We start from the raw sequence: 26,763 nt of genomic DNA, 5'->3' as shown, positions 1-26,763 counted from the left end.
ATTCAAAATGGCCGCCATGGTCACCACCCATCTTGAAAAGTTTCCCCCCTCACATATACTAATGTGCCACAAACAGGAAGTTAATATCTCCAACCATTCCCATTTTATTAAGGTGTATCCATATAAATGGCCCACCCTGTACATTTACATGACCGTATGTGTTTTGCAGTCCGCAAAACACGTATCCGCAAAAAATACGGATGACGTACATTTGGCATCCGTATTGCATCCTTTTTTTTTTTTTGGTAACAATGCCTATCCTTGTCCGCTACAGAACAGACATATGGATGCAGACAAGACATGGTGTGCTGTCTGCATTTTTTGTGGACCCTTTGAAATGAATGGGTCCACATCCTATCTGCAGAAAAACGGATCAGACACGGAAACAAAATAAGTTTGTGTTCTTTTAGCCTTAAAATAATGATTATTCAGCCATTCTGACATGGGTTTTTAAAGCAAGTACACCAGTCTTGTCAGCTCCCAGAGATCTGTTTAATAATGTATGAAACATTTATTGTGAAAGATGGTGATAGATATCCTTTAGGGACTGCTCTAGCATCTGATTTTATTAAATATGGCAAATTTTACATTCTGAGCTGATATTCACTAACTGATCTGTCAATTAAATTGTGCAGTTAGTATACTTTCAGTACCAGGTCAATATGTAAGTTTTGTAAAAGTGAACTCCTAGCCTGTTTGCCCCATAGCAATGTAATGTAAAAAACTGCACTAAAACTAGTGTGTATTGTATAAATATGTCCATGTAACAACCAGCTTTTGTAGTAAACTGTATTGTGTTATGTAGAACTGAAATATTACATTATCTTGAGTTGACATGGAAATCTGCCTTCCTTTTTGTATATTAGTGGTAATGAATGAAGCCATATATTGTAGTAGGAATGCGAAAAGTTTTTTTTTTTATTTTTATTTTCCATTGAAATAGTTTAGAGAATAAAGGGTTGTCTAAAAATCTAATTACAAAACCGGTGTGCAAGCACGGTGGCTCGGGGGTTACCACTGGTGCCTTGCAGCGCCGGGGTTTTAGGTTCCAATACGATCAAGCATCTCCGTGGAGTTTGTATGTTCTCCATGTGTTTGCGTGGGTTTCCTCCAGTTTCCTCCTACACTCCAAAGACATACTGATAGGGAACTTAGATTGTGAGCCCCATTGGGGACAGCTTTATGCTAACGTCTGTAAAGTGCTGCGGAATATATATATATATATATATATATATATATATATATATATATCATCCCTATATAGGTGCGTTAAATAAATAAATTGCTGCCCAGAAACGATGATTGAGGTGTCCGCATGAAAGATTGTTTCACCCGAATCCATCTTTAGAGTACACACTGAAGATATTCCCTGCAGTCATCTAATCTGAGTGACTGAAAACTGAAAGGAAGACTGCATTTAGACAATAGTGCAAAAGCAAATGCACCCATCTAATATTAAATCTATATCATGAAGAATACTTTTGGTGTTCTTTTAGAGCTATTCCTATGCAACATATAGACAAGTGAAGAACACTAGTGTTGTCTGAATATTATTAGAATTTCATTTGGCCTCATATTTTCCTTCATTTACACACTGTAACAAGTTTGCATAGCAGGAATGCTGTGAGTCCGAACCTTACTACCAACGGGGAGCTCTGATTAATTTTTCCACTCACTCGGAACCCCTGCTCCCATTCTTACTTCAAAAAAGCTTATTGTAGGAGCAAGTAAACAATCTATTTTTGTCCACCACCATATTGTGGCTTTTCTGTGTTAAGTATCTACTGAAATCTGCTTGCTACCTTTTACTGTTATAGTGGCAGGTCTAGCTGCTACATACTAGGAAATCTCTACCCCACCATTGTAGAATTTTAGTATTTAGTTATTTTAGTGTTTATTTAATATTTACTAGTTAATTACACTCTTTGTCTATGTGATTTTGGAATAGACAATGGCTTTCTTGGTAATACACCTAATTTTAATTTTTTTTCAAGTGTGCATGAATGTTATGTAGGAATGTGTACATTTGTTCACAGAGAGCTTTGACCACTCATGCCAACTGTAAGGCTAGGGCTACGCCTCAGCGTTTGTCACGCGGGTTCTTGATGCAGAAAAGTTGCGCAACATTTTTTACAATGATAGTCAATGGTGCGACATGACAGTCGCAAAAAATCTATCCAAGTTGGATTTTTGTGCGACTGTCACGTCGCGGTGTGACACCATTGACAATGATTACAAAAAATGTTGCGCGACATCAATGTCCCGCGACATATTTCACAGTGTAGCTGTAGCTTTTTTGTCATGCGACTTGTTGTGCAACACATGTGGCCGTGCAGCCCTAGCCTAAGGGTACATGCACACGTTCAGGATTCATGTGCGGAGAATCCGCACTGAAATCCGCAGGTGTTCGCAGGCAAATCTGTGCGGTCAATCCGCATTAATTGGTGCGGATTTGCATACGGATTTGCGTGCGGATTTGGTGCGGATTCGGTGCGGATTTTCCGCATGCGGATTTCACTAAGTGAATGAAGAAAATCTGGTCAGGAAAAAAAAATTTATTGACATGTCGCGGATTTTAAAATACGCACCGCAGGTCAAAATCCGCGCGGAAAAAATCTGCATCGTGTGCATTGAGAATTTCAAATTCTCATAGAATACAATGGACATGACCTACGGTGCGGATTTTCCGCACGCAAATCCGCGCGGAAAATCCGCACGCAATCCTGATCGTGTGCAGGGGGCCTAAATGCGAGACAGTCCATTAGGACAGGTCAGCTACCTGACATCATCTAGAGAAAGCAGTTGGGTTATGTATTGTAAAATGGCTGAACAGGGACAAGAATCCTATTAAATTCAAAAGACAATTTTAATTATGAAACCCAAATGAAATTAAGAAGGCTAACCGTGTTAGGCCTCTTTCACACTTGCGTTGTCCGGATCTGGCGTGCACTCCACTTGCCGGAATTACACTCCGGATCCGGAAAAACGCAAGTGTACTGAAAGCATTTGAAGACGGAACCGTCTTCCAAATGTGTTCAGTGTTACTATGGCACCCAGGACGCTATTAAAGTCCTGGCTGCCATAGTAGTAGTGGGGAGCGGGGGAGCAGTATACTTACAGTCCGTGCGGCTCCCGGGGCGCTCCAGAATGACGTCAGAGCGCCCCATGCGCATGGATGACGTGATCCATGTGATCACATGATCCATGAGCTTGGGGCGCCCTGACGTCACTCTGGAGCGCCCGGGGAGCCGCACGGACGGTAAGTATACTGCTCCCCGCTCCCCACTACACTTTACCATGGCTGCCAGGACTTTAGCGTCCCGGCAGCCATGGTAACCACTCTGAAAAAGCTAAATGTCGGATGCGGCAATGCGCCGAAACGACGTTTAGCTTAAGGCCGGATCCGGATCAATGCCTTTCAATGGGCATTAATTCCGGATCCGGCCTTGCGGCAAGTGTTCCGGATTTTTGGCCGGAGCAAAAAGCGCAGCATGCTGCGGTATTTTCTCCGGCCAAAAAACGTTCCGTTCCGGAACTGAAGACATCCTGATGCATCCTGAACGGATTTCTCTCCATTCAGAATGCAATTTAGGATAATCCTGATCAGGATTCTTCCGGCATAGAGCCCCGACGACGGAACTCTATGCCGGAACACAACAACGCAGGTGTGAAAGAGCCCTTAGCTATATGCAGAAAATAAGTTCAATGCAGTGCAAAAAAAAATGCATTATTGTAAAGTAATTAAAAAAAAATCACTTAAAAACCTTACCATTTGATGCATGCTGGTATATTTAGTTTATAATTTTAATACATCGGTTATCATTTATTTTTTTTATCGTTATTTAAGGTGGAATCAACGCAGAGTATGATTCGAATATTGGGCCTTTCAGCTACTTTGCCCAACTACTTAGATGTTGCTACATTTCTTCATGTCAATCCTTATATTGGCCTTTTCTACTTTGATGGGCGATTCAGACCTGTTCCACTTGGACAAACTTTTATTGGAATAAAGTCGACCAACAAGGCAAGTATAAATGTTAGACTGACTATTGTTGAATTTTTTTCATTAATAAATAGTACAAGTGGCAAACAAGGAAAAATCACCACTGCATGCAGCTTTATTTTGTTCTGCAAAATGCCAACTTTTACTCTGGACACGTGACAGACCCCATTATATTGAATGGCATCAGTTCTGGTATTCCGGTATTGGAGCAGAATACCAGAATTGAAGTATAAATAATAACATTGCCTTAAGGGCCCTTTACATGGGCCGAGAATCCCACAGACCATCGCTAATCGCCTTCTGTGTCATCCCGTGTAAAGTGACCTTTTAGAATCTTTGTAATGTATCTTATCAGAGAAAGATGTGTCCTTCTCTTATCAGGCTCCTCTCCTGCTACTCCCTCGTGTTCACTAAATCTCCATTCACTGCTCAGATCTGTCTCCAGTGAAGACTGGCTGCCTGCTTACAGAAGGATTAGATTACATAAATCTGTGGAGAGGGGAAGAGGGATTGGGGAAGGGAGGAACTGCTGGATATAGTCAGAGAAACTGACAAAAAGACCACTGATAGTTTGTAAGTGGTTGTAAAGTTAATTTTACTTGGACCTATTTAGCAGGCAGTAAACAGGACAAATGATCCCGATAATTGCCTGATTGTCTGTCATATGAGAGCTGCATTTACATGCAGCAATCATCTCTTCACGGGGAAGAGCCATCTCTACAGCAATCAATTGTCCCCATAAAATTTCCTTGTTTCTGGGCAGCAGATTTCTGGTAACACAGACCCAGTCTGTTGCACACTAAATGTGATTTTAGGTGACAGCCGAAAGGCATGATCACTCAATGAGCAATCAGTTGATTGTCAACACCTTTTACCAAGACCAATTATCGGAAAAGAGTATTTCTATGATAATTGCCCAAATTGTCATTGTATGTAAAAGGACTATTAGGGAGCCAGAACCCCTGTTTCTCCATGTCAAGTGTATGGGCACACACGAAACCAGCTACTCACTAGAAACAAAACTACAGATCGCACTGGGAAAAACAGCTAAAAAAAATGGCAGATACAAGTCATATAATGTCCAGAAATAGTTATTCCTCGTGTGCACACAGCAGCTTATTCTAAAAAATGAAATGAGTCACACTTTGATGTAGCGGTATATTCACCTGATATTGGGTCTTTTAAAGGGGTGTTCCCATAATTCCTAGCTAAATAGTTGATGTAAATATTTAGATGTTTGCAAATACCTTTATGTTTCAATTGTGCATTGCTATGGAGATCTAGAATCTTGTGCACCCTTGTCCTCACACTTTTGGATATCCACCATCTCCTACGGTTATGGCCACCACTGACCACTGCTCTATGCATTTTGCTATGAGGATGGCTCGGTCCTCGGGATTGCACATTGCTAAGGGATCCCAGTTAGGCTACTTTCACACATGCGGCAGTGTGATCCGCCGATCTGCCGCTGGTGATGGATCATGTCATAAGCGCAGTGACGTCATCACAGGTCCTATTCCTGTGCACATCAAAGATGAAGACAGAAGAGAAGCCGGGCTGCGCGAGCAAGTGGATTAAGGTGAGTTAAATTATTTTTTATATTTTTTTAACCCCTCTAGCCCTATTGTACTATACATTCTGTATTAAGAATGCTATTATTTTCCCTTATAACCATGTTATAAGGGAAAATAATAAAATCTACACCTAACCCAAACCCGAACTTCTGTGAAGAAGTCTGGGGTCGGGTTTGGGTACCAAACATGCCGATTTTTCTCACGCGCGTGCAAATCGCATTACAATGTTTTACACTCGCGCGGAAAAAATCGTGCATTTTCCCACAACACACCCGCATCTTATCCGGGCAAAAAACATGACGCCTGTGTGAAAGAGGCCTTACAGAGTTGAATATACCCAGGAGTGAAGGAAAGCAGAGTTTCTTGTAGTAAAGCTGGAATTACACGTCCTGATGTTCGGGTCGATTATTGTGAACGTGCATTCCCGATAATCTGCCTGTCTGGAGGTGCCGCAGATGTGAACTCATTCATTGTTCCCAAGCAGCAGATCGTGCCCTCTAAACAGCACTCTGCTGCCAAGGAACAATGATTTTGTATGGGGACGAGCAACAGCATCGCTTGTCCTCGTACCGTGGAGGTGATCACTGCATGTAAATGCAGCGCTTTACCTCCACTTAACGAGCAGATGACTATCGTGAACGTTTGCTTCCTTCCTAAATCTGCCTTATCGGACTACACATGTACAAGAATAAACAGTAGAGTCAGTGACTTAAGATAAATACTGAGTTATACAGTTTTGAGATCCGGCAGGGGATCTCAAAACCACAGCAAAACGCTTCTGTCCTAATAATACAACCAGCTGCATCCGTTCAGAACGGATCCAGTTGTATTATATCGAAAATGAAGAAATTGGATCTGGCACTAAAACCATTGTAAGTCAGTGGGCTCGTGTGAAAGAGGCTTTAAAGGGTATCTCTGTAGCCCTTTTTCTTTTTTTTTTTTACCAGGGGGGCAATCCATATTCACTGTACATAGAACCCTTTGACCTGAACATGTGCTGTAGACATACTGAATACAGATTACAGCCCACTTGGAGAAATTGGGCAGCAGCGGAGGGCGTGTTGAGCCCAACGTGAAATTTGGCTCGAATACACATGCTGAATGCAGAAAAAACGCACTACCCTCAGAGTAGACAGCATAAATGTCCTCACAGGTTCCTGTTCCTAAACTTATAGACTCACTGGGCCAGATTTATCATTAGCTCAAGTCAGAATAATGGAGTGAAAAAGTAAAAAAAAAATAAAATGCGCAAACGCTAAAACTGCGCACAAATTTGCGCCTTTTTACTGCTCTGCACTATGCTCGCCAGTTTTCTGAAAGTGGGCGTGTTTTCTTATGTAAATTAATCTCTAGACAGATTTACTATTGGGACTATTTAAAAAGTCACAAAAAAGCCGCAAAAAAATGCGCAATTTCACTCCAGTGAGAACCATGCTTATCTTATGAGACTTTTTAATAGAACGTGCGACTTTTTCGTAAAAACTTGCAACTTTTTCGTAAAGCTGTCCGACTTTTGTAAAGCTGCTTACTGACGAATAATCTGCTACCGTCAAACCACATTTATTACAGTCTTAAAGGGCCGATCATAAATCTGACTTGGCTAAAACTGACTTTAGCCATATGTGAAAGTGGAGTGAGCTGTCAGAGTCATGATAAATCTGGCCCACTGTTTTTTAATCAGTGTCACAGAACACGTCCAATTGCTCATCTAATCATTGTGCTTTGAAGGCAACTCATTTTACAGGATACCTGTTCCTTGGTGTGATATTGCACAGGCTGAGTTACCAATTATTCAGAACAGTTCAAGTAAATGACTCTTACAATAGCTTAGAAAATATTTCATTCTTCCAAAATGTTATAGAATAAATAAAAAAAAATAATATATATATATATATAATAAACAATAGCAAATAAAAGTAATGGCATCGGAAATAAGACCACGAACAGTTAACCTGTAGTAGGTTAACTGTTTGTGGTCTTATTTCCGATGCCATTACTTTTATTTGCCATTGTTTTCTTTATTTTTATTTTTTTTCCTTATTGTTATTTATTCTATAACATTTTGGAAGAATGAAATATTTTCTAAGCTATTGTAAGAGTCATTTACTTGAACTGTTCTGAATAATTGGTAAATCAGCCTGTGCAATATCACACCAAGGAACAGGTATCCTGTAAAATGAGTTGCCTTCAAAGCACAATTGCATCTGAATACATTCTTGTCTCATTTTCTTTTATGAAGTTTCGTCGCGTCTGTCATATACACATTGCAAGTCTCATTTGTCTTGATATTATTGCACTCACCGCTTTCAAACAGTACTTGCTTCCAATAAAACTACTTACATGCTGCTTTCCATTTGTGCCATGGTGTCATCAGTTTTCCTGTAAACCCAAGCACTGTTTTATACACAATCTCTTCATTTCTCTGCCAGTGTTAAGGGTTAAGTAGCCTTTTAATTCGCATTTCTATAAAGTGAGATACCTGCTAACTGTAGAGAACATTTTCAAGTTTATACACAAAAGGATAGTTTGCCATATGGCACTTATTGCAATGTGCATATTTTAACCTTCATTAATTGTATCAAGTATCTGTCTATAAAGCCGCCATTGCCTTTCTTTAATTATCCTTACAGATTGCTATTTGGCTGCACATTGGAATTAAAATAAATAGCTTGATAAAGACATGTAGTTGGTTGCTTAATTGTATGTCTGAAGGTTGACCTTGTTTTACAGGACACACAATGACAACCAAGCTTGGAGAAAAACAAATATACTTCTGTTTGTACTTCGTTATGGTAGGCAGTTCAGACATAAAGAGGGAGATTTATCATTTAGTTTGCACCAGGGAAGTGGCATTAAAAGTCGCAAATATATATTATGCGCATCCTTCGACCGTGCAGGGGATATCAAGCTGTCTCCCCCATACTCAATTTTTTTTTTCCAGTAAAGTTGTGAACAGGCATCAAGTGACCTGTAAACTGTGTTGGAAGCAGCAAAAAGGCAAATGGTTAGAGATCTGGTTCAGGTGTTAGTGAAACAAAGACGGGCAGCCGGTGAACCTGCAACTGGGTCATGGGCGCCCAAGTCATTCTCAGTGACCTCATTTAGTAGGATAGTGCCACCTTGCAAAAATTGTTTCAGAATACTTTGAGGAATCGGATGAAAAAAATGAAAGTGTAAACTTTGCCTCTAATTTGCCCAAATGTCAAACAAATTAAGCATCTGTGGAATGTGTTGTAAAATTACATTCAGTCCATGAAGTCTCTACATTACAACCTACAGAACTTAAAGGGTCTACTGCTAACATCTTGGTTTTACCACAACAAACCTTCCACAACCTTGTGAACTTCATGTCTCAGCAAGTCAGAACTATGTTAGGGAAAAAATGGGTCTTTATAAAGAGCTCACTGATATCATGCATGGTACTTTAAAAAGATGCCAGCATTGCAACAAGTCAGTTTGTGAAATTGTTTCCTTCTTGAATGTTTCACTATCAACTTTAAAGAATAACTGTCATATTTTCATTAAAAAAATCTATTTTAGCATATGTTACTGCTGCAGCAACATTATGCATAAAGCAATCTTTAGTTTCTTCAGTTACCACTGTTTTCCTTGAGTTTTCCCCTTGTTACTGCTGTTTTGAATCCTACATTATGAGGATCTTCTTAAGATGGCTCCTCTGCCAGTTCTCTGAGGCCAAAACTACATTCCCTTAGGCCACATACAAACTTGCTGTAGCCAGCATCTACCTGCCAGCCAATCGGATTGGATGACTGAGAGACACGCCTCCTCACTCTGAAGCCTAATGCAGGCATGCAGTGTGAAGGACCGCCCCTCTGTCTTCCTAGCCGGAGACAGATGAGCCATAGCAACGGGCTTTTAAGGGAGCAATGGAAGGGGACAGGAGACATTAATGAAAGCTGTTATTATAGGGTAATTACATATCTTTTGGCAATCATTGACAGACTAACTCAGGTATACATGCCTACCTCTAATAAGCTAGCAAATAAAAAGTTACAGTTACACATTAAATAGTATTATTGGAAGGTAGAAATGTTTAAGAACCACAGCAACTCAGCCACAAAGTGACAGACCATGTAAAGTTACAGAGCAGGGTCCACAAGTGCTGAGGCACATATGGGGTATATATTAGTCGTATTTCTGGCGCAGATTGCGCCGCAAAGGTTATTTGTGCCACAATTTGCTACTTTTCCCTGCTCACACCAGGTCTTAAAAAGTGGCCATGGCGAGGATGGGCCGGAAGACCCGTCTTGTTCATCACTTTCTGTGCCTATTTTAGGCATAAAAAATTGTCTAAATGTAAGCAAGACCGGCGCTGTATACGCCAAAGTTATGTTGAGGCCGGCACCTCTTTATAACTTTGGTGGATCCACTGCAGCTATAGGGGTTAAGACTGGTGTCTAAAACGCTAGTCTTAATAAGTGACCCCCATAGTAAATAAAAGTCACCAATGCTCTGACATTTTTTATTTATTTTTTTACATTTTTTAAGGAAGTTTAATAAGCTTTAAGGGAATGTAATGAGAAAACAACTGATTTATAATGCATTTTTATATTAAGCATATTTTTTATTTATTTTTTATTTTATAAAGGCTTTATAAATCATCAGTTTTTTTTTATAACAACATTAATAACCAACATATGAGTTAACACCAAGCTGCTATTTCTTCAAATCTGTAGATATTATCTACCTTCCCTATTCACTGCTCCATGGAATGGAGCTCTGGCTTAAGCCAGAATCTAGGTACTAAGAGACGAGCATTGATTAGAAGTTTTTTTTAAAGCGAAGAGGTACCTCTCCCCTGGAGCATCGGGCAGAAAGGCTCAACAAAGCTAATTGAGGAGAAAGAGAGATTTTAGTTTTGCACACTTCATTGCTTCTATTAAAAATCTCTCTCCACCACTTCTGTATCAGTGGGCATAACCACCACACATAGTAAAAAGAGCCTCTCTCTTCACTGCAACACAAGCACACATCAGTGTTTGACTTGTCGTATCTACAAGTGATATCAAGTAAAGGAGTGTCCCAAATCCTGTTCCCATAGACCCACAAACGCCAATTTTGGTGAAGAAGTGGGGGCATTAAGTACCTTGTAAAGGTTTGAGATAGGTCTACCCCGCTAACAAAACCAATCTATCAAGCTTTCGAACCAGGTGAGAGGTCTAAGAAGAGCTTGCTTTGGAATATATTTAGATATGAATGCGCGAAGCAAGGAAATCGATGGTAGATGGGACTTCAAGACTGGAATCTTAGATACAAGGATTTCTCCATCTAATACCGATCCCATCTCATTAAAGAGGGAGAGTACTGGGATTTCCAGTTTGCAGATGTCCATGGCAGAGAGATTGTCTCAGTTCTAATGGAGCACCGCTAATCAGATCTCTCAGCTGTATCAGCGGAGAGGGCAGAGGAACCCCCAATGAGGATGCCTGAAATCAGTTCCATGTATCTATAGTGGCCTTGATCATAGAGTTGGTTTGGGTTAGAGGGACTTTAGAATCTGTTGGCCCTATTAAAAGTCTTCTAAGAGATGTCGAGAAATTATTAGCTTCCATATCTACCCAGGACCTATGTGGTGGTTGTCTGAACCAGTCAATTATTCTGGACATAAAAATGGCTCTGCCTTATAACAACGGGTTAGGAAGGCCTATACCGCTCGAGGATCTAGGTCACTGGAGGAGTGAGGTAGTAAGGTGAGATCTTTTACCTCCCCAAATGAAGGAGCGTATGCTATTGGTTAGAGATTTATAGAATGATTTTGGTATCAGGATTGGGGGAAGTTACAGAAGGTAGTTTAGTCTGGGGGTTACCAAAGATGTTACTAGGTTTTTGCGACCGGACCACGACAGTGTTGTAAATTGTAGTGAGGAAAGCTGTTCCTGTATGGATTTCAACAATGGGAGATGGTTAAGTTGAAACAGACTATGAGGGTCAGGACCTATCTTTACTCCTAGATATGTGAGGAATGGGGCGTTCCAATTAGATGGGGATTTAATCTCAAGATCTTTCCTTACGGTGGATTTTTAAGCCCAGGCTCAGAACCTGTGATTTTTTTTATGTTGATCTTAAAATTGGATATGGGACTAAATTTCTCCAGCAGGTCATAGACAATGTGTAGAGAGGTCTCGGGGTTTGAACTTATAATTGGAAGATCGTCCGCAAAAGCGGCAGCCTTATGCTCCTGGGAGCCCAATCTGCAACCCCTGATTCTTTCATCCTGTCTGACAGCCTGGAGTAGTGGTTCCATGATAAGGACAGAGACCAGGGGGGAGAGGGGGCAGCCTAGTCTAGTGCCATTCCTAAAGGGGAACGAGGAGGATAAAGTATCGTTCACTATGATGGCGGTTGAGGCATTAGTATACATCGAGAATATAGCTTTTACAAATGGGTCTGGGAGGCCAAATTTCTTTAGGGTAAGTCGCATAAATTCCCAATTAACCCTATCAAAAGCCTTCTTGGCATCAGTGCTCAAGAAGGCTAGGGGATGGGAGTGTTTTTTAGCGTGAAATAATACATTTAATATTCTTGCTGTGTTGTCTCAACCTTCCCTTCCTTTTATAAACCCTGTTTGGTCCCTGTGTATCAGAGAGGGCAGATAGGTAGACAAACTGATAGCTAACATTTTTGCTAGCAGTTTTAGATCTAAATTTAATAAAGGGATGGGGCGGTAGTTTGCACATTGCTCTGGATCCTTTCCTTCTTTTAGTATGATTGGGTGCTCTGGTAATATCTGTTGTAAGAGGGGATCCCTGTAATTACTGGTTACAAATGGCCAATAGGTGAGGGAGTATAGATTTGCTGAAGGAGCGGTAGTATAGGGCTGGAAGGCCATTGGGCCCTGGGTCTTTCCCTTTGGGAAGACTTTTTATGGCTGCTAAGAGTTCCTCTTCAGTGAAAGGGGATTGCAGAGATTCCCTCTAGGTATTATTTAATTTAGGGAGTGCTAGAGATTCAAGAAAAGTATCAATGGGACTCTGGGCTGAGGTTGGGTCGTTATCTGCGTCGTGGTGGGGAATGTTATATAGCTCTAGATAAAAATATTGCAATTGATGGGCTATTTCTTTCGTTGTTACTGCTATATCTCCATCTGGTTTGTGGATTTTCCAGATCTAGTTATGGGCTTTCCTCTGTTTAATACGGCTCAGCATAAACTTAAACGCTTTATCCCCATGGGCAAAGTATTTGTACTGTGAGTGCAGATGATATTTGGCAGAGGCAGTGTTTAGGAGGTTCTTAAGCTCTGACCTAAGATCTGTCAATTTGGTTAAGTGGGAGGCAGATGGGGATTGTTTGTGGAGAAGTTCTAGTTTATGTATCTCTTCTAATAGAGCATCTACCTGTGCTGCTCTTTCCTCCTTAAGTCTAGATCCTATGCTAATGAATTGGCCTCGTATGAAAGCTTTGTGGGCATCTCACAGCACATAGGGGGATTTTTCTGGGAGAGAATTTAGTAGGAAGTATTCGTCAAGCAATTTTTGTACCTGGTCCTTCTGGGTTTCAGTGGATATCAATTGTTCATTGAGCCTCCACTTAAAAGCTTGAGGAGCTTGTTGGGGTGTGGAGATCTTCAGGAACACAGGCGAGTGGTCAGATAGATGGATAGATCCAATTTGAGTTCCTAGCACAGTTGTAAGTGTTCCTTTGAGATTAAAAAATAATCTAGCCTTTGGTAGGATCTATGTACATTGGAGAAGAAGGTGTAGTCACGGCTGGAGTGATTTAACATCATCCAGGCATCAACCAGGTGGATGTTTTGAAGTTTTCTGTGTATGGTTTTGAGGGCTCTCTGGGACAGAGCTAATCTTTGGGAGGATGAATCCAATAGAAGTTCTAATGTAATATTAAAATCTCCTCCTAGGACGACCACACCTTCACTAAAGGATTCTATAATAGGGAAAAGAGAGTTGAACCAGGCGATTTGATTCGCATTAGTGGCATAGATGTTAATAAACGTATATATCTGATTGGTTAATTTGCCTTTCACAAGGATATATCTACCCTCGGTATCTTGGATATTGTTGCAATATTGGAAAGGTGTATCTTTGCTGAAGCCCACACTTCCACCTCTGGAGGCTGATGAATCTGATCCACAATGGAACCATATAGGGAACCGTGAATAAGAGAGGTTTGGGTAATGGTTGAATCTAAAATGAGTTTCCTGCAAGAGGAGGACAGAGCAACCCATTTTCTTCAAATGTGAAAGGATCTAGCACCTCTTGGAGGGTGAATTAAATCCCTTCAAATTGTAAGAGACTATCTTGAGATTAGACATAATAAATTGGTTGTACTGATGGATGGTGCTCTTGTTCTATATGACATGTCTTAAAACGTAGATCTAGAATACGTATACTCAGCCTCCCTAGGTGAAGCAAAGGGGTTCCACAAGAGTCCTACTGCGTCGTTTCTGCAGATTCACATGTTAAGAAGATTCACTGCAATAAAAAACAATATCAAAACAAAATAACAGAAAACAGGTTGTAAACCGTGAGGCCAGATTAATCATATATAGCTTTTTGAAGGGTATTTGTGCCATTTGAGACGTAAATGGCAGAAGGAGGGTAGAGAGAGAAGGGGGAATTGGAAACAGTAGTGTGTTTTAACACCCTTCGGAAGGAGTAAGGATCAGGTCAAAAGCTCGGGTGAGCTAGACAGGTGGAGTATGAGAGGGATGGATAGTTATAGTAGGCAATGCCAGAAAAGTAAAGGACTAGAACCTATTGTAGGTACATTATCTGGGAGAGCTTTTGGATTGGGATGATTGTACCCGGTACAAAAAGCTTAGATAACTCAGTCTTCTATTGGAAGTCTTTTAGGAGTAGTATTCCTTTTGTCCCTTTTATCCCTTGTGGATACGTTGTCTTTCCCATGGTTCTTGAATTGGCAATTCAGGTAGGTCTGCAAGTTCCTGGACGGGGTCCCAATTGGAAATGGCCAATGGATCAATCTGTAGCAGGTTACAAACGGCGTTTAAATCACAAAAAGAGGATATCTGGATTCTGCGACCCTCGTGTACAAAATATAGGCCAAACTGCAAAGACCATCTGTACATAATTTTTTGTAACCTAAGCCAATCAGTCAAGGGTTTGAGTGCTCATCTGTTTTTCAGCGTGGGTTGTGCTAGGTCTTGAAAGACGTAAATTTCGTGACCATCCCACACAATAGTGTTAGTGTCTCCCGTGCTCTAGACAGAATCGCCTCCTTCACAGGAAAACTTAGAAACTTACAGATTCTGTCCCTTGTTGGTTCAGTTTGTCTCAGGCGAAGGGCTCTATGTGTCCTCTCTAGGATGATTTCAAGGGCAGAGTCTGGGCCCAAGAGTTGCAGACATATCTGAGCGATCGTGTTAGGGATGTCGCCTGCACCCACCTTTTCTGGGATTCCTTGGAACCGCAGGTTATTGCGTCTCCCCTGTTTAGGTACTGCAGCTTGATGTTGGAAGATTAGGATTTGAGAGTCCTCTAAGGATTCCACTCTTGATCCTATCTGACGAACAGCCTGCTTTATGACTGCCAGATCTGCGCTCAGTGGTTCCAGCGCTGAGGTTAGTGAGGATGTCAGTGTTTATTTTAAGTACGAGCGGGATATAGGGAAGTTACCTGGTTCATCCTCACCTCCGTATTTGCTCCCGCATCCTCCGGCTGTCTCTGGCTAGCCGCTTGTGGAGTTGCCGGCGCCATCTTGGAATCTCTCGAGACATATGGAGCAGCGGCTTTCTTTATTAATTTCTCCATATCACCGCCACTTGTCCCGGACTTCGGGTGACCGGTACGTAATCGCTGTAATACCAGGCTGAAAGGGCGTTCTAGTACACGGAGCTGTAGTTTCAGGCGGCCATCTCCGTCCGGCGCTAGCTCCACCCCATGTTAAGCATATTTTAAAAGATTTTTGGTGATATATATATAAGCACTCCAGAATTGCCAGGTGCAAAGTCCTTCAGAGGTTCTGGATGGGTACCTACAATGTAAAATAAAAATTGAAGAAAGGCATCACTCTGTTCTTAACGAAAATTGTTGATCATTAATATGCCCAATGCAACGTTTCAGCTTATCTCAATGAAGCCTTTGTCAAGCGACAAAGCTCCATTGAGATGTGCTGAAATGTTTCATTGGGTGTATTAAAGATCCACATTTTTTGTTAAGAACAGAGTGCTGCCTCTCATTATCTCATTATCCTCAAAGGCAAGACAACCATGACAGTACCTCTGTATGTATAACACAAGATGCACCATTCACAGTAGGCGATGTTACAACTTATTTAATCCCACTCCCTGTACAATTACCTCTGCACAGCTCACAGAGCATGCTGAGAACATTCTCTCGCAGAAGTCAGTGAGTCTTCTACTGACCATTGTACTTATGGCCCATGTGGCTGCTGCCAAGTATATATCTTAATGTTAACAGCAGTTTAGACAATATGGCTGTCCCAAAGAAAATAAAAACAGATTAGCGAAAATGAGTTTTTCAGTATTTGGTCTCCACAGTGTCACCTTCTGGAAACTTTTTAAACAAGTCTAGTTACATGACAAGAGAAAAGAACCAAGTCTTATATCCATCTGCCAACAGCTTTTTTGGTGAGTTCTACTCCTCGCTAGTTTGAAGTCTGATTCTGTCTGGTTTACTAAAATGCCTTGGGTGCAGTTTAGAGCGGTACTGTCCTTAACACCCCAAAACAGCTCACTGTCGATGGTTATATGACTTGGCTATTTTCCTTTGTCACGTTCCAAGCTTTTTTTAAGGGAATCTGTTGCCACTTTTGTGCTGCTCTAACAAGTCCTAACAGCTCCAGCACATGGTTATCAGTTCTCCTGTTCTCCTCACCCTGTTGCTGTTTCTCTTTTATGGCAATAAGCCACACGTAGTCAGGGAAAGTCAGAAGCTCATGAATATATCATGACTTATTGGCTTGTACTATGTATTGAACAGCTCTAGCGATGGAGCTGTTCAACCCAAGAAAGTGACCCATCATTTTGCTAAGGGGATCTGTGACTAATTTGTACTGCCCTTAGTTAGGACAGTATAGAATTGCTGACTGATTGCCTTTAAAAAGGCATCTCACTAAGCCAGCCTGACTCCTAGTACGTGCTGATGAGGGGCAAGCACCTCCAAACAGCTGTCGATGGATATATGTCTTATCCATTTTCTTTTGTCGTGTTCCAAGGCTTGTTAGAAAGTCAGAGCCACTTACAGAAGGTGAACTAGCCAATGGTCCAACCGGACCTATCTACGTCTTTTGTCATGTGCTGTTGTGTTTCTATAAAACATCACTTTTATTTATCATTCCCTTAAAAAACACTCATACGTTAGTGCTAATCTGTCTCAGTTTGATTAGCACTATCAGTGGCCTGGGTCGCTCCCTCTTTGGCTCTATATACCAATGTTGTTGCTGTTACTTCACAGCAAGTGAATTGTATCAATGTCAACTACAGCCTAGCGCAGTGATGGCGAACCTTTCACAGACCGAGTGCCCAAACTGCAACCCAAAACCCACTTATTTATCTCAAAGTGCCAACACAACAATTTTACCTGAATACTACAGTCCAGTATAGTATATCTTCCATGTACTTTATCATTCAGCTATAATAGCCTGCCTGCATTCAATGTGCTGTTCATAGTGCGCCCTGCGCTGATGAATGGCGGGGAAAGTCTAAGGCATATTGTTACACCATAGCCTTTTTTGCGTGTGCCCACAAGAGGGCTATGAGTGCCGCCTCTGGCACCCATGCCATAGGTTCGCCACCACTGGCCTAGCGTCACTGCTTGCAGTTCTCTTATTTCTATTTCTATACTGGCGTTAATTCACTCCTAATATGGAGCTCCCTCACCGCCACTGAGCCTAAAAACACAAACACTTATACACCCTACATCCCTATATCCCTAATATAGTTAACGTCCACATGTGCTGTGAGGTCACATTAAACTGTAGTTGTTGACTTACAGAAGGTGGCACTAGTTCTCTGAGAGAGACCTCTTTGCATATTATTTTCCCATGGAGTATTTCCACCATACGCACCACAAGGGAGCCAATACCTGCCCTGAGCTACTGTCTGCTTTTAATTAATAAAAAAATATATCTTCCCTGTAATACTCCAATTTATTACCATTGGCATAATTTTTGTTTTCCTCTCTGAATTATCGACATTAGGCAGTAGCAATTTTAAATATTCATTTGGCCAGAATATTCTCTTCGTTCACTGTAATTTTTTTCCCTTTAAACTAAATTTTAAGCATATGGCAGCTTTTTCACAAAATGTGTTCGGTGACAGCTGAAAACATTGATGCTGATGATCATATACAATTCCAAAACTGATTTAAGACATTAAAATAAATAACACTATAGCACACAATGCGACAGCTATGCAGCATATAAATCAATTTCCATAGTCCTCTGCTCGTGCATGATAAGGTCTGTGTAGTGTGGCATATTAAGTATATGAGGATGGGAATATTGCCATTCATTGGGGATGTTTACTTTTTTAATATGCCAGAATGGCATTTTACTTGTTTAGTTATGGAAATCACTTTTGTTCATCATGCATTAAATTATATCCTGTTTTCTAAAAATTGCATTAGACAGCCCTATAAGTAAACATGCATATTTCCCTAAACGTTTCTACTATATGAGACCTTGCAGAATCCCTGGATTAGCATATGACATAGTCAATGCTGTATCCAGGTTATGATGAGAAATATGTTCAATAAAGCGACAAAATGTAATGTTTAATGTTTAGTCCCAGTTATTGTCAGTGTTATAGTCATATCTGGTCTGGTCTCCATGTAGTTTATGTTGATCATTCCTGGTAGTTATCCATGTAAGGCTCTTTTCACACATCCGCAATTCCATTCCGCAGTCTGCGGAACGGAATTGCGGACCCATACATTTCTATGGGGCCGCACGTCGTGTCCGCAATTCCGATCCTGAAAAAAATAGAACATGTCCTATTCTTGTTCGCAATAGCGGACAAGAATAGGCATATTCTCTTAGTGCCGGCAATGTGCGGTCCGCAAAATGTGGAACTCATATTGCCGCTGTCCGTGTTTTGCGGATTCGTGGATCTGCAAAACACACACGGATGTGTGAATGGACCCTAAACCAGACTCTATTTCCCTGTGTTCTCTCCCAAGTGTCTGTTTTAGTAAATACTTGTATGCCCAATGAAATAATTGTGTGGCACTTCATATAACAAATGAGTCTTGTGATTAAAAAAATTTCCCGCAGTCCCATCGTTCTTTGGAGCCATGGGGGACACAGCAAGTAACACCCCCTCTCAATATCAGAAAGTGATAGCATATCCTAACTGTATGCTTTGTGTTCTGTGATGTAAAAACCACCATGACCTTGCCAGAGGGAAAAAAGTGTTTACTCTTTTAGCTAGTACATATTAATACCCTCACTGAGTTCTGTAGATAAAGAGTCATTCTGTTTGAACACATTTTTGTTTGGGAGATTTTAACTGGATTTTTTTGGCATTGCGCCCCTAAATAAAGTGTTTCAGTACTCTGATAAACACTGATTGCTTGCTTTCATATGTTTTTATTGTCATTAATATTTCTTCAATTTTTAAATTTGGGTAATGTGAAATCTACACCATCAGATTATCGATTATGTATCTATTATGTTTTTCTGTATGTAATTGTTTGTCTTTTCTTATTTATTTTTTCAGACACAACAACTTCATGATACGGAAGAAGTCTGTTATGAGAATGTTCTTAAAGAAATCAGGGCTGGTCGACAGGTATGATCAGCAATTTACACAGGGTTTTCTTAGAGAAGCACTCTAGGTTTAGTATTTTATTTTACATATAATGCTAACTCTCCACCAGTATTCTAGCAGTGTCATTTATTACACCCATAGGCTACTTTCACATTGTTTTTGCTGGATCCGTCATGGATCAGCAAATATGCTTCTGTTAGGCTAATACAATCAGCTGCATCCATTATGAACAGATCTGGTTGTATTATCTGTGAAATAGCCATGTAAGTAAATGGGTGCCGGATCCATTTTCTTTTGTGTCCGAGATTAATATGTAAACAGAAACTCAGTCTCTCCATGTGGCTGACTTCCTGTGAACTACAAGACAACATCACCAATGAAATCCCTCCTGGCAGCTCTCATGACTCTCCCCTCTTCACCGTCCGTGTCATCTGTATATCTCTGTATTCCTTTATAATATCTCCCCCATCTTAAGGGCCAGGAGTGCAGATATATGGTAGTTAAAGGGGTTGTCTGGGTTCAGAGCTGAAACCGGACATACCCTTATTTTCACCCAGGCAGCACCCCTGATGTTGGTATCGGAGCATCTCGTGCTCTGATGCGCTCCCTTGCCCTGTGCTAGATCACGCAGGGCACAGGCTCTTTTGTTTACAATAACACACTGCCGGGCAGAAGGTTCCACCCAGCCCTGTGTTCGGTGATGTCATCGGCTCTGATGGGCGTGCTTTAGCGCTGCCCTAGCCATTTTACTGGCAGCCCCATGGAGAGCCTGGTACGTCACCGGAACTCTTCAAAATGCCTTTGCCTTGAACGATTTAGCGCAGGGCAAAGGAGAGCATCGGAGCATGAACTGCTCCGATGCTCAAGTCAGCGGGGCTGCCGGGGTGAAAATGGAGGTATGTCCGGGTTCAGCTCTGAACCCTAACAACCATTTAAATGTATACATTGATTAGCTGCAGTTATATAAACCGCTTGACTCACACTGCCTGTCTATGCCATCTGTGTAATTCTATGGGATGTAGCTTCACACTTGTCTCCCTGCCTCCTGCAGGTAACAGCTGACAGGTGAGAGAGATGACAGGGCAGAGAGGGGAGGTGAACTCAAGCTGTGTTACATAGGAAAACATGGAGATCCTGCAGTGTGAGGGGATGGCAGCTGAGTCACTTATCTGTCAAGGCTGCACGTCAGAGGATTGAGTTCAGTGTGGGAAGACTCTGTCCTCTCTGTCTCTGCAAAGCCCGGCATGATGGGAAATGTAGGATTCATTAGGAAAACTATATATAAGGGGAAGAAGGAATCAAGATGCCAGACAACCCACAAACTTCACACAAAGTAAAACAGGTATACACAAGGCATACGCAAGAGCTTCTATTTAACAATGTCCTATCCTGCACTATATAGGTAAAGAAAATAAATCCTGGAGATCGTCTTTAATCCAGAACAAATTGTGTAGAGAACACTCTGTATATAGGGTTTTACCTATATAAATTTTCAGCAAAGTGTTTGAGGGAACCTGTCAGCAGCTTAATGCACCCAAAGCACAGAAGAAACATAGGGGCAGATTTCCTAAGCCTGTTTCATAATTCAGTCAAAATTTTGTAAGATGTACCAAATTTATTAAGAGTCAGATCTTGGGCTGTCTTTGCGCCAAAATCACGTCCGCTATGGGCTGCCATAGATTTCAGCTATAGGTTCTAACAATTTTCTAGCGTAAATAATGATAAATATGTCTGGCCGAAGCTCTGCCCACTTTTGGAAAAGTGGCATTAGAGGCAGAAAATCCCCAAAAGTTGAGCAGGAAGCTGGTGTACAGCATTGATAAATTTAGAAAAGACTGGCCAGTCTTGATAAATCTCGAACCATATCTTTTATGGCCGAGTAATGAGTAGCTCACCTAACATTCCTTAAAATATCCAGGCCTAGTAAAACACTTCAAGTCTCAGAGAATTTGGTTTATTGAAGGCGCCTAACTTTTCCTGGACTTTGTCTCACCCAGTTAAAAGCAGGGCGAGACATACACTCCCTCGAGCATTTTCCCAGCTGCAGGCTAAAAATAAGCTGAGAAGTTATTTTATGTTACACATCAGGATACTTGCCTAAAGCCAACTGGGGTCATGGAAACTACTTTCTTTCAAACTGGTCACATGTAGATAATATTTGTAGAAATACAAATGTATCTGTATTGAAATATTCCAACGCTTTTCAGACTCTGATTACGTATAATTGTTAATTGCTAATATATAAAGAACTTGAGGCCTCCTTTAGGCCTTATTCACACATAAGTGGACCACAGTTCATGAAAACCCATCCTGCTGAGTGCATGAGCGCATGGCATCATTGGTTGCTATGACACTGTGCACTTCGTGCCGCCGCCTCTGTACAGTAATACACTCGTATGATCTAGCACGGTGTCAGAACAACCAATTTCGCCGTGCACTTAGCAGGACGGGTCTTCACGGACCGTGGTCCATGTATGTGTGAATGAGGCCTTAAAGGGACACTGACAGGCCCAATTAGCATATTTAGGCATATATATGTCAGTACAGGTCTTATAAAGTCTATTAAAATCATCTAAGTATCCCCCCTGTCCACCTTATAAATACCGAAATATTAAGTTTTATAACCTGCTTGTCCGGCACCAATCTGCCCAAGGGGCGGCGTTTCATCTGAAAATGCGCCCAGCCAGCCGCTCCCAACTGCTGTCTGAAGCCCCGCCCAGCTCATCAATATTCTCTTCGCTGGGCGGCGGCTACAACTCTCCCGACTCAAGTGCCCGGCGCATGCGCATAAAGCAGGGGCTGCAGCGCTCTGTACGCAGGCGCGATGTGACCCCGGCCGAGCGCATGCGCTGAAGATTGGACGGAGGACGTGCCCAGAGGATCGAATGGGCTGTGCGCAGAATCTTGAGTCGGGAGGGTTGTAGCCGCCGCCCAGCGAAGTGAGTATTGATGAGCTGGGCGGGGCTTCAGACGGCAGTTGGGAGCGGCTGGCTGGGCGCATTTTCAGATGAAACGCCGCCCCTTGGGCAGATTGGTGACCCGACAAGCAGGTTATAAAACTTAATATTTCGGTATTTATAAGGTGGACAGGGGGGATACTTAGATGATTTTAATAGACTTTATAAGACCTGTACTGACATATATATGCCTAAATATGCTAATTGGGCCTGTCAGTGTCCCTTTAAAGGGGTTTTCCGGTCGGGTGTCGGAACTCACCAATCTGATATTTATGACCTATCCTGACGATAGATCATCAGTATTAAAATCCCGGAAAGCCCCTTTAAGATCTGTGCGCACAATTCCTCAATAAGAAACACAGAAAATTACATCTGTTGGAGAGTTACAGGGCACAAATCACTGCTGACCAAAAAGAAAACAAAAGTTTTTCTTGCATTTTCCAAAAAACATGTAGTGGACTGCAAAGACTATTGGGATAATCTTCTGTGAACTAGTTAAGGGTGAAACCTTTTGGAAGACATAGGTTTCGACACATCTGGCATAAAGCTTTTGCTGCATTCCACTATAAGAAATACATGCCAACATGCAAATATGGTGGTGGTCTGGGGCTGCTTTGCTTCTACAGGACTTGGACAACTTGATGGAACCATGAATTCTGCTCTATATCATAAAATCTTGAAGTTGATTGTCCACCTATCAGTTCATGACCTAAAGTTCAAGCTTAGTTTGGTTATGCAGCAGTACAATGATCCTAAGCACACAAGCAAGTCTACCTCTGAGTGCTCAAATGAAACTGAATTTGAGCCATTAACATGCTTTGAAAACCAACCAATGTACTAGAACTACAACAATTCTACAAAGAAGAGTGGGCCAAACCTCCACCACAGTGATGTAACAGTGGGGTAACTGGTTCGAGGGTGTCCAGATCCTATAACATTTTAAGGTGCACCTCAGATACACAACTGCTAGTGTTGGCTGTACTCATAGATCCCTGGTCTTCTTCTGGGCTCCACGCAGCACTGACCATGGAGTGGTGAGTGCAGGAAGAGTGTGCCGTCAGGAGCAGACGAAGTAAGTTTTTTTTTTTTTTTTATGTCTGATGAGGATTGGGTCTGATCTAAGGTCTGATACAGATTTGGGGTTTTATTGGGGTGGTCTGATCTGAGGTCTGAAAAAGATTGTTGGTCTGATGAAGAAAAAGGGGGTCTGATCTGAGGTCTGGTCTGATTTTTGTAAAATTTTCCCTCCTCTAAAACAGGTGGACAGGTGTGTCTTACAGGGTGAAAAATACATATTTTTTTGTCTTTTTTTTTTTTTTTGGACAAGGAAGAATGGATGACACCAACCCATTAGACTAGAATAGAAGTATGATAGCTCACCCATTGTTGAGCTATCAGTTTTCTGGCACGATATAAAGTTTCATCCAGGAGGGTATATTCAAGTCAGGATAAGCCAAGTAGGCACAGTTTAATGCATAGGCTTTGTTGATGTATGATGCTATTTTTATCAGTACTGCTGTATTACGGTACTGTATTGTAGTACATTAGTAGCTATAGCATGTAGCAGTGTATGGAGGCCAAATTCTAGTCACAATTCATAATGAATAAAAATTTTACTATTAAGTGGAAATGTAGTAGGAAAAGAGTGGTGTAACATGAGCTTTGCATAGCCAGGGAAGTGCAGATAAGAACAGCGGGTATCTCTCTTGATTTATTCTGTACATGGAGTACTTAGTAAGGCATTATTTTAAAGGCAGGACAGGGCCATGGCTTGAAGTTAATTTAAGTGCCAAGTTCTTTAGTGGAGCATTAAAATTAACTGAATGCGACTGCTGCTTTGCATTGAATTTTATATTGTAAAAGGCCTATTACAGAGGTCACTGGCAGCAGTTCACTTTTATTGTTTTAAATATTTGGAATGCATATATCTCCTATGTAGTAGGTTAGGAACAGCATCTCGTGAAAATATAGAAATAATGCAACATTCATATACGCATTTTCAATTCTGTCCCACTGGGACAAGTGACAGTAATTGTATTATGTACATGTGATATACTACATTGCATAAAATAAACCATATGGGACCAAGAAAGTGGCTTCACACCTCTTTTATTGGCAGCCGAGTGAAATGGAAGAGGTTATTTTTCATTCTTCCCATGACTGCACTTATTGGGTCTTGGCATAGATTTATACGCTACTGGAATTTTGAACCAATAAAGTGTATGGTATTAAGTAGATAAAGCCATAAAACTTGTCATGTCACACTGTCAATTATGAGAATTTGAAATATAGGTGATTAAAATGAAAACCTATTGTGCATAAGATCTCAAAGAAAGGAAAACATATCACTAATGTGTGTCCGTAGTATGTGTTAAACACAGACCCGATCACCGGGAGCTCTCCTCCAGTACCACTGGAGTTCCTTCAAAAGGCAGCGCATAGTAGATATGGGCAAAGAATTGGATTAAGACATCTGTTTATTGTAAGTCCGTAACAACACGGCCAATGTTGTCCCATATTGATGTCCTTTTTTTTTTTTTTTTAAATGTGAGATACCTGACAGTTGAAACCCCCCAGCGGTTAGCAGGTATTGCCTGGAGGAGCAGGTGGTTAGACCCCAGTTTTTCAGGGGCTGTGCAAGTGATTCAAATGACTAGCTGTGCCTAGTTAATGGGAAGCTGTTGTTGGTCTTACTCCCTGCAAGCTTAAAGGGGTTATCCAACCCCAAAAATGCCCCCCCCCCCCCAAATGTCCAGGCCCCTCACACAGATTGTACTTAACTCACTCCCTAGCACCAGCGTCGCTTTTGCTGCCGCGTGGATCAAATCATCCGGCAACGGGGGGATAGCCAATAGCAGGCCGCAACAGAAACGAGCTTACCTAGCGCCACCCGCGATGCTGGTTAGCTGTCACTGAATGACACTGCCTATATGACTCTGAAACATAAAAGATCAGAGGTATAAATGACTATACTAAAACTATAAATCAGTTTGCTCAGCTCCTCCTGCTCTGTAGCATGCTGCCTGTAGATTGCACTGCCTTTGTGTAGGGGTGGCTAGAAATGTGACTGTCATAAACAGTTTGGTCACAAATGCCAAAAAGGGCTCATTCGCACAAACGTGTTTTTTGTCCGCATCCGATCCACATTTTTTTTGCTGGTTGGCTGAGGACCCATTCACTTCAGTGGGGACAGAAAAGATGCAGACAGCTCACTGCGTGCTCTCCACATCCATATGTCCGTTCAGTGGCCTCACAAAAATATAGAACATGTCCTATTCTTGTACGTATCATGGACAAGGATAGGACAATTCTGTTCCGCAAAATGCAGACTGCACACAGCTGGTATCCGTGTTTTGTGGACTGGAAAAAAAAAAAAAGGGGCAACGTTGATGTTTGAGCCCCTCAGTCTAGGATTACTCATGGCTTGTTTTCTATAGTTTTTAATGTGGGTTCTGTACCAAAAACGTTTAAAAGTACAATTTACTGTATATATGCAGTACAATGTGTATATATTGGGTTTAGAAAATGACAGGGAAAAAAAAACTCGGCTTATTTGAAATCCACAACATAGTTTGTTCTGTAATGGATCTTATCTACTTATTGGTAATTGTGCCAGATTTGCTGCAAAATTGGCTCCATGTCCAAATTTTGCAATTTATTATGGATATTTAAAAGACAAAGGGGGGAATTTATCATGAGGTGAATATTTTGAAATCCGTTTTGCTTGTCGTAAGAATACTTCTGTCTAGAAAAGCTTCTCCAGTTTTCCTACTGGAGTGAGATTGGGATAAATCTGAAGTGAAACTCATTAACGTAGCTGACCGTACCCACTTTCCCACCCACATAACAAAACTGGAGTGAGTGGTGCAAAAATGCAAAAAGTTGCAACATTTTTGTACAGGTGAACCCAAAAAGTTATAAAAGCCTCATCAAGCCAGAATTCTGGGTAAAATCGTGAGAAATCCGGGCCAAAGTCCACAGCATGTGGATCCAGTCGGATAGTGCTAAGTAAACTATCACAGGGCTGCCTTTTTGACTTTTTCTGAAACCATTGCTGTTCACATTGAAAAGTGACTTATGGGAGGGATATGGATTTTATTTTAGTATACAAACGTGTGACGGCTGTGCCCGTTTTGCGGACCGTGCTTCCGGGTCCGTGCCTCTACGTAGCAATAGGATATGTTTTGCCACATCTTGCAGATAGCTCAGTTTCGTCAGATGGACACCAAAACACTGCAGGCAGCGGTTTGGTGTCCACCTTCAAAGCGGAATGGAGATGGAACGGAGGCAAACTGATGCATTCTGAGCGGATCCTTTTCCATTCAGAATGCATTAGGGCAAAACTGATCCGTTTTGGACCGCTTGTGAGAGCCCTGAACGGATCTCACAAACGGAAAGACAAAACGCCAGTGTGAAAGTAGCCTTAAAGTGGGGCGTGCAGTTTTGATGTTTTATTATTCCCATTGCTACTATTCTGTTGGGCTTCCGTCCTTACCCATT

At 41.5% G+C, this 26,763-nt stretch overlaps 1 protein-coding gene across 1 annotated transcript in view; it reads left to right on the top strand.

Moving 5' to 3' along the window:
* Positions 1-26,763, top strand: part of ASCC3 (activating signal cointegrator 1 complex subunit 3) — a 742,201-nt gene that overhangs the window by 325,929 nt on the left and 389,509 nt on the right. The window contains exons 12-13 of the mRNA XM_040428803.1: positions 3,848-4,024; positions 19,256-19,327. Of these exons, the coding sequence (XP_040284737.1) occupies positions 3,848-4,024; positions 19,256-19,327 (249 nt within the window). The remainder of the gene's footprint in view (positions 1-3,847; positions 4,025-19,255; positions 19,328-26,763) is intronic.

The sequence above is a fragment of the Bufo bufo genome, chromosome 4 (assembly GCF_905171765.1).
Source record: "Bufo bufo chromosome 4, aBufBuf1.1, whole genome shotgun sequence".
Classification (NCBI taxonomy): domain Eukaryota; kingdom Metazoa; phylum Chordata; class Amphibia; order Anura; family Bufonidae; genus Bufo; species Bufo bufo.
This window is presented reverse-complemented; position numbering and strand designations above follow the sequence as displayed.